Source organism: Tasmannia lanceolata, unplaced genomic scaffold, assembly GCF_043159265.1.
Source record: "Tasmannia lanceolata isolate RefF3 unplaced genomic scaffold, GAP_Taslan_0.1 ptg000016l, whole genome shotgun sequence".
NCBI classification, from domain to species: Eukaryota; Viridiplantae; Streptophyta; class Magnoliopsida; order Canellales; family Winteraceae; genus Tasmannia; species Tasmannia lanceolata.
The window spans coordinates 754,329-763,570 of NW_027518693.1; the positions used below are offsets into that span (position 1 = coordinate 754,329).

The 9,242-nt window shown below is 38.7% G+C and overlaps 1 protein-coding gene and 1 long non-coding RNA gene across 2 annotated transcripts; both read right to left on the minus strand.

Moving 5' to 3' along the window:
- Window positions 1-254: 254 nt before the first annotated feature.
- LOC143848770 (uncharacterized) lies at window positions 255-779 on the minus strand. Its single transcript, XR_013235468.1, has 2 exons — window positions 697-779; window positions 255-605 (listed from the first exon to the last, which is right to left on the minus strand). It is a non-coding gene; the product is annotated as an uncharacterized LOC143848770 (long non-coding RNA).
- Window positions 780-873: 94 nt separating this feature from the next.
- Window positions 874-5,398, minus strand: LOC143848842 (scarecrow-like protein 1). Its single transcript, XM_077357903.1, is given in 5 exon segments — window positions 874-1,076; window positions 4,148-4,761; window positions 4,764-4,847; window positions 4,850-4,954; window positions 5,200-5,398. Coding segments are annotated over 4 exon segments (990 nt in total). The 3' UTR covers window positions 874-1,076; window positions 4,148-4,159.
- Between the last annotated feature and the right edge of the window lie 3,844 nt (window positions 5,399-9,242).

The following is a 9,242-nucleotide window of genomic DNA, read 5'->3' on the forward strand; positions in this document are numbered from 1 at the left end:
TCTTGAAGATCTCAAAGAAATGGTTGTTCTGATCGCTCTTTAGAATCCCTTAAACAGCTATAAATTTTCAAATAATCTTGCTATATCAGTCCTGAAGTCGATCAACCCATGAATCACCATAATTCAGTCCATATTGGATCTTGAAACCCACAAGAGTGACTGGGTTTGTACTTTATACCAAATATTGCAACCATGGCTTCTGCAGTTAGGATATCCGAGTTCTTATTTGGGATTATCGAGAAAACATAATTAACTGAAAGGCATATAATCTCTGAAACTATTTCCACTGCCTACTGTTTTTGAGCTGCACGTAAACAGATGCACAACAATACATGAAGACCCACATGAACACGTGCTCAAAATTTTCCCTACTCAAAAGCTCTGATACAAGAAGATAATGGGCTTTGAAGTTTTAATTTACCATTGAAGATTTCCAACATTGGACATGATAAACAGAAACTTAAATAAGCTTCTTCTTTTGAAAGAATCTCTTCAAGTGCCACAATTGCAAAGCCGAAACCCCTATGCAAACACCCAAAGACATGATGCTGAACCATGCCTCTCTAGCATTTGTTAGTTCACTTACTTCCCTCATCTCTGCTTCCCTGTATTCAAATATTAGTAGTTATCAAAACCAACAATAGCATAAATGGGAAGTGTGCTAAGTACTTTGAACTACAATAAAAGATATATTACCTGCTCTTGAGATATAATAAATTCTCATGGATGGCCTCTACAGCCCCTTCTAGTTTCCTTAGCTCAAGCTCAATACCCTAAATTACCAGCCAACAATCAAATATAAATTCAGATAAAATCGTGTTGAACACATAAACTTACAGTAAAATAAGCAAGGTGTTAGTGTTTTACCTCAATCTTTCTTTTCTTGCAACAGAGTCCCAGTCCCTTGCCGCGATTCCAATTTTCCAGTCAATGTTGACACTAACTCCCTCGGCTTGATGGTGGCTATCAATCCAAAAACAAGCAAGGTAGTTGCCAGCCTCACTAGTCGTAAATGCAAACTGGCCTACTGTCACGTTTTCTTTGTGATGAACTGTGTTTCCATAGGGGGAGGTTACCTGAAAAAGAACATATGCCTCTTGCTATTTTTAAGTACACAGAAAGGATTGCTCACCTCAAATTACCAACTTCAGAAGCTAAATAAACAACTCCTGCTATTTTTTAAGAATTAATAAGGTACTAATCATGGACTAGTATAAATTGATACGCACTAACTGACAAGGATTGCCGACAGATTCAGCCTCACAGGTTGGAACTAATAATAACTTTCTCCCACATTAATTCATCACAACATCATCAACATAACTCCTTTGCGCAATCTCTTTACATCTTTACAAGAGTCTTGAGAACAGTCTGTATGGATACTGTGAATCTTGATAGGTGAGATTGTGCTGGAACAGTTGTTGTAACCTTGAGGTTTGTGGGTTTCAATCCCAGTTCGGCTATACAAACCACTGTTTTAAACTGTTTTCATCGTATGTTACACCATAAATGGTTATTGGGGGCCGAGCTCGTAACTTGGTTGGAAAGTCATCTGTATGTCAACTTCGAAGAAATGGTTTTCTTAGAATGGGTAGGAGATGAAATTCTCGTATCCAGTTCTTAAAGAGGAGTTCCTTTGCTGGGGACATGACCAGTTGATTTATATTAGTGGTGTTTGGACTTAGAGAAATAAATTATGGACATTTTTTCATGGAAAATATAAAAAAATGCTATGGTATGCAATTTTCCTTGGAAACAGGGAAAATTATCTATATTGGACAAAATTTAAATTACCAAATGCTGGAAAATTAATTTTTAGACTTCCATATAGCCCACTAGGCCCTGGATTGCAGGCATTTTCTTGAAAAATTTGGAAAGGAAAGATATTTCCAGAATTACTTTCCTACTCAATCTTTCCTAGAGGGAGCTTCAATTTATGATAATGTCCCTCCAAATTAACAAATAATCATGTACTTCTGAATCGCGGTAAGGAAAAAAAAAATTTCAAGAAAATTTTTTCCATCAGAAATGTTTTTCTTGCAATCCAAACATGGCCTAAGGGTTCACCAACAAAGCATTTGGCCCGCCAGAACTCATGGTTGTTCAACAATACTCACGGTTATTATCCCCTTTTCTCTGTCAAGAAAACTATAATAAAGGGGGTGTGAACCTAAGCCAAGTGAATATGACCGTATCATTGAATGCCATTAACTTACTTGATTTCGATAAAACAATTTTAAACCAAAAAATTTTATTTGAAATTTATTGGAATCCACTGCAATAGACTCTAAATTTTAGCAAGTTATTGAGAGAATATCAAATTTACGTACACAATTCAAGTTCATATTCTAATTTGGAGATTCGGTACGGCTCTATTTCTTTCTACGTATATTAAGCAGCTAAATCTTCTTATTAGAGGTTTATTCTAAACGATTATTAGTTAAAAATTTAACTGAGAAACTTAAAATATTGAAGAGTTTTTATATGGTCTGCATGTACATGCACGTAATTTAAAAAAAAACCATTCCTTTGCCAGGTCCCAACAAAAATATGCCGTGTCCCAAAATTCATCTCCATAGGATAATCCTAACCCTCCGATCTGTAGTGGCCAACACCTTATAGAAAATTAGAAACCTACAGATAGGAGGGTTAGGATAATCCTATGAGATGATTTTTGGGCTATGACATATTTATTTGGGGTCCAACAAATGAATGGTTTGGACCATCCTTTAGAGCGAACCCTACTGTATTTAAAAATAAAATAAAAGCATGTACCTTAAAAAAACTCAAATATTGAAAGGGCATGCCTCGATGTTCCAATATGTCAGATGATATTGCTCAATATTTTTACAATATTTTTGAAATATTGTGATATATCCGACGATATATCACGACAATTTAAAGTTACAGTTCTCTCGCATGATATACAATTAAAATGAAGAAAAACTGAGAGGAATGGTCTGGTTTCACTGGAGGAATGATCTATTTATTTTTTGGGATTATGAACTTTGATAATGTTTTGACCCTGTTTCAGTTTTTATTTCATTCTAATCATATTTTGATTAAACCTATAATGTTTGATCTCCCTCCCATTCTTTCTGATGGTTTAAGATTATTTATGTGGTGGGTCAATTTTCTAGTAAATTATTTTTTACATTTTGGTTGTCACTGATAAAGAGAGTGAGCCTTGGCGCAACAGTAAGGTTGTTCCATTGTGACTTGGTGGTCACGGGTTCGAGTCACGGAAACAGCCTCTTTGAAAAGCAGGGGTAAGACTGTGTACATCTAACCATCCCCAGACCCCGTAATGGCCGGAGCCTCGTGCATTGGGCCGCCCTTTTTTTTCGGTTGTTAGTAACCGTGAATCAAAATGATATCAAAGGAAGTCTGATTCGGGAAATCAAACGGGGAGAGAGATCATCGTTCCCAAGAAATCAAAGCAAAAAACTACTTTACGAGATTGACAACCAAACGCTACTACCACTATTCTACAATGTAAGTTCCATGTAAATCCAAGGCAGTCTCCCCCCTGCCTATGGTTATACCACTACTCTATGAGGTAAATTACCCACAACCGAAGTACGGAAATAAATTAGAATGCTTTGAACAATGAAAGAAGCGCAAATCAAGATTCAATGATACAACTTTAAGATGAAGATGTATATATTTCCTATCAATTGATCAGATATGGTGTTAGGCATCCAATGGTTACCGCGACAGTATACTCAATCATAAAATTGAAGTACAAAGTGGGGTCATTTCTGCCAATGTGCATTCCGACCTAAACCCATATTTGAGGCAGATTTGTGAAGGTTTATGCCTGTCCATTTTAACCTCCACAAATCGAAGGGTTGGGATAATCCTATGGAGCTGATTTTTTGGGCACGCCTTATCTATGTGAGGGCCCATCAAGTGAATGGTTTGCATCACCCAAACAATGTGGGCCCCCCACTGTATTTTAAGCCGACGGAGCAGATAAGTTAACCACTTGATCGAGTAGATACACTGTAGAGCTTGCTAGGGTTATACATAGTGAAATGACCAGCCCGACATACAAACTACATAACTCATCTAACACTCATATAAGGTTTCTCTGACATTGTTACATAGTGCTGTAAAGCAAAAAATAAATAAAAATGCACTGTACCTGCAATAAAACTCATCTCCAGGCCGAAGCAACAACCAAGATCTTGTCTTCCCACCCAAAATATAGTGCTCCACTTTCTTCTTTCACCATGTACCTGTCACAATATGTTGTTTTCAGCACTGATCGAATTGCCCCATTTACGTACGTACTCAATGGGCATGCGAAAAACCCTGCCATTGTCATCCTCGCTCTCCATTTTCCTGCCACCTCATATCGCTCGATCCTCTCCGCTCCCTCACATGCCACAATGTTGACTATGTCGCGCGCGAGGCACTGCCTCTCAACATTTACCCTGTCGGGACTCTCTCTAGGGAGGGTTGCATCAAGTGACTCAAACACAGCTGAATAGTAATTGTAGGCCTCCACAAACCTAGGAAAGAATGGGGCAGTGTTTGTGTTAATGTCCTGCTCCACAACTGTCACTAGCTTTGGCTCCAAACTTTTAACCATGCGTAGGAGACGGTCCCTCTGGTTGACTGTTGAGACACTCTCATCGGGCATGTGATGTAGCTGGAAAGCAAAGTTGACAAGAAGGGCCTCATTGGCCCGGCAATCTAGCATAAATGGGGTCACGTCCACAGTCTTGGAAGCTAATGCTCGGAACTTGAATGGGACCCAAGTGATTCTGCGAGATTCTCAAGACGCTGCCCTATGATTTTTAGACCACCGTTTGTACGCTGCACCGACTCTGGATCATCCACCCAGTTATCCTTACAAAGGGCGGCTTATCGGGCCGTGTTGAAAGAGCTTGTATGAGTGTAAAGTACTGGCTTCCTTGGTTTATGTCAAAATCTATGATGTGAACATCTCATCATCATTATCATCCAAAAGCACTCTCTCGAGTTCTCGAAGCTTTAACGCGATTTCATCATAGTCGAATCCAATATCCAGGCTTCCACTATCTAAGCATTCAGATACAGAGTGAGTCTCATGAGTGATGTCGTCAAATATTTGGGAATTCGGATGTCTGATTGTGGCGAAAAAGGAGTCATATGGGTTTTGTACAGTGGTAGATGATCCTGAACTAGTCATCATCTGATAAGAGTGGGGACCTTGATCAAGAAATTCTTCGGAGGAGGAATTGGAATTCTGTTGGTTATAGATCTCATTGTAGTAAGACCGAGATCCATACTTAAACTTCTTTTTATCAGACATAAATATTTGACTAGATATACTGGTGCTGCCGCCATTTCCTTTAAGTGCGTAGAGGTTGGACTCAGTGTATGGGGTGGCAGGTGAATCTACAGACATGATGCCCTCTTAAAGTAACTGAATAGTTGCAGAAAGACCGATTTACGTATAATACGATGCAGTACTGGTTCAAGTTCACTAGCACTAAAGGTCATCTAGTTTCCATCCATAATAACTGAATGTGACCACTACCCTGACAGAGCTCTTGCTCTATTAATTATGAAAACACTCCTTGGAAGCATGCAAATCAGCAGTGCTCAATGGAAATCTAAAATCCTTGGATGCCTCCTGAGTACCTGAATGAAGGGTAAGGGATGAAAGATAAGAAAGTGTTAACCAGAGTAATTCATTAAAAGTAATATGGCAAATGGTATAATCTGTGTCATACATGTATAATGTGGGAGCATGGTGTGTGATAAATATGTTACCGTATCAGCAATACACAGTTGGAAGATTTAGGACAAAAGTGGAATATAGTGGCATGGATTTTCCTACTGCCGAGATGACAATTAGTTCAGGAAATGCGTATGCTTTCAAAGGGACATGTAGAGCTATATAGTGATAATCAAAGTGCAATTAAGTTATCACAAAATTAGTGTTTCAGGCGAAATGAAACACAAAGATTGATTTCCAGTTTTTCAGAGGAGAGTGGTGAAATGACCCCTTTTTGTCTCAAGCAAAAGACCTTACTAAAGGCCTCACAAACGATCATCATTTGCATTTTTCTGACGAGCTATACATGTTCAGATACCAAGGTCAGCTTGAGGGGAGTGACGGAAAAAACCATGTCACATTTCATTACGGTGCATGCATAATTGCTGTTATGGTGTATTCATTATTAGTAGCAATTCCGTAATTACTTTACTCTTGTCAGTAAATAAGTGAGTGATTAGGATTGTAACCACTTAATGAATGCAATACAAATCCTATGATCAATTGGACTCTCTCTCTCTCTCTCTCTCTCTCTCTCTCTCTCTCTCTCTCTCTCTCTCTCTCTCTCTCTCTCTCTCTCTCTCTCTCTCTCTCTCTCTCTCTCTCTCTCTCTCTCTCTCTCTCGTGCGCGCACTTCGCTTTATGATAGTTTTCAGTGTGGGTAGCAACAACCTCTAATGGGAAGGATAAGGTAGTGATTGAAGGGGACTCTTTGAACATCATCAAATGTCTTAGGGGCCCCAAAGGAATCCCTGGAGATTTGATAGATACTTTGATGAGATTTCAGATTGTATTTTTTGATCTATCCTTCAAGAATGCCTGTCGTTCGGCAAACGAGGTGGCCACTGGCTTGGCTAAATTGGGGGTGTCGAAAGAATCTTTGGCACATTTGACTCTCTTCCGTCGCGACTTCTTCTGGTTCCTCATGTATTTTTATCTTATGGTTCTTTAATTTCTTGTATCTTGACCATCTCGGACTTCTTTTAATAAAATTGGCGACTATTCAAAAAAAAAAAAAAAAACCCTCTAAATACCTCCTTGCCCTGGACGAGAGGGGTAAGTGTTGGACGTGGAAACTCTTGCTGATGATAATGTTGATCGCCATTGCCCCTACGCTAGCAGGAGCCACGCCCTTATCCTCTTGCATGGTCACGGCAATTAGATGATCAGGCAGAATAAAAGAACCTTAAAGTTGTCCAGTGACGAGGACTGTGAAGAAGATGGCTTCATAGGTATAGAAGAAGAGGCATCAAGTCCAACATCATGTAATAAAAGAATCTACAACTCTGTGAAATCCTTGAATGTTTGAATAGAGGTTGTGAACATCTTACATTCAACCCCTAAGCCATTCATAGTATAACAAACCTTATTCCTTTAGTCTAAAGGCTGCTTGATGCCACATATTGATCAAAATATATTCTCTATCTTCAATAATTACTAATGGGTAGAGAAGCTACTTTTTTAATAGTTTTGGATTTTCGCCCGAAGTTATATAATATGGGTTTCAAAATGTTGAGAATAAGAGTATTCAAGAGCCTTCCACAGTTCTCTTATGCATGGTTTTAAATTTCCACCAAAACCGGCAAGAAAAAACCAAAATGTTTCAATTTTCATCCCCACCAAAACACATACCGAAACCAAAACCGTCGGTTTTTTTTTAATGGCAAACCAAAACCGTCAGTTATTCTGTATAAATATTTATATTATTTTCCCACATCAACATATTTGATGTAGGGTAATCAAATCAAACCACCACACGATTGCAATCACCAGAACGACAAAAGCAAAGGCGCAAAGGAGAGGAACAATAAAGTTAATTAGGGTTATTACAGTGAAATAATTAGAAACCCAAGGCTGAAATTCATATGCACTCCAAAAGCTGCAGAAGATGGTTATATAAAATCAATATAAGGTCTAGCACATTCTAAACATTCCTAGAAACTTTCTAAACTATTTCTCTCTTCAAATATTCTAAAAGTAACCCCATACCTTTCTATTAACTATCCTTTATAGATTGGAGGCTTGGGATCATCCTATGGAAATGATATTGGGGACACAACCTATTTATGTTGTGGCCCATCAAATGGACGGCTTAGATCACCCTATAATGTAAGCCGCATTGTTTTTTTCCAAAAAAACTGGACTGTTACGACTGTATATGCTTACACTATATAAAATCTCCTCACAAAGAGTCATCATGTTTAAAGAAATTTCCAAATCAGGTCATGCCATCAATTTGTGAAAAGATGAAAATTACCTTATTAAAAGACTAAAATACCTTCACGCTCAATGATATGTTTTTGATAGGGTGGGTCCCACCAACTCACTTCAACCATGCGGGGGCACCATTTTGCCTGATGTTTTGATTGGATGCGTCTCACAATCTCCCTCGGAGCAGATATGTATGGTGGGGCCCACAACTTTACACTTGTTTGATGGGTTTGCTCGTTTTTTTTACACTCACGCATAAGAAAGCTAGTATATATATAGAAATGATACTCACACCCTTGATTCAAAACTTATCATTGATTGTCATGGGTATTTTGGTCTTTTTATAAGGTAACTTTTAGTCATTTCACATATAAGGGCATTTTGGTCTTTTGAAATAAAGTAAGAAAATTCACCATGGGTAGTTTGGTCACAAATTGATGGGATGACCGGATTTGCAGAATTAACTCGAACATGATGATGGTATTTGCAAATTTCTTCTGTTTGGTTGCCAGGTGTTTTTTTTTTTATTCTTGGGACTTTCGTGGGATTTCCTCCGGAAACCCATGTTTAGTTGGTGGGCCCAAAATAATCCCAGGAACCAAAATAACCGGGATACTTCTAAGACTTTTTCCCCCCCACCAATCTCCTTGGATTTTTTTTTCTCCCACATAAATCCCAGGAACAATAAAAAACCAGCAACCAGAACTCCTGTGGTTTCTGACACATTCAACTTAACCCCTAATGTTTAAAAAGTTACAAGAAGACCCCCGGTGGTTTCAATTTGTGGAAGGTAAACCCCCTCAGTTGACGGTTCATCCACAGATTGAAGGGTTATGATGATCTGATGGAGCTGATTTTTTAGGCACACCCTATCTATGTCAGGGCCAATCAAATGAACGCTTTGGATCATCCAAAGAATGTGGGCCCACTGTGTGGTAGTGTTTGGATTCGGGTATGGGCCCACACTTTTTAGATGATCCAAAGCGTTCATTTGATGGGCCTGACATAGATAGGGTGTGCCCAAAAAATCAGCTCCATCGGATCATCTAACCCTTCAAACTGTGGACGAACGGTCAACTAAGGGGCCCACCTTATACAAATTGAAACAAGAGGGGGTCTACTTGTAACCTTTCTTAACATTAGGGGTTAAGTTGAATGTGTGAGAAACCACGGGGGGTCTAAGTGTATTTTTCCCTTTCTTTAAACTATAAGAATTTTTTTTGCAAATAAAGCAGAGTAGAAGACTTCTTCTGCAAAATCC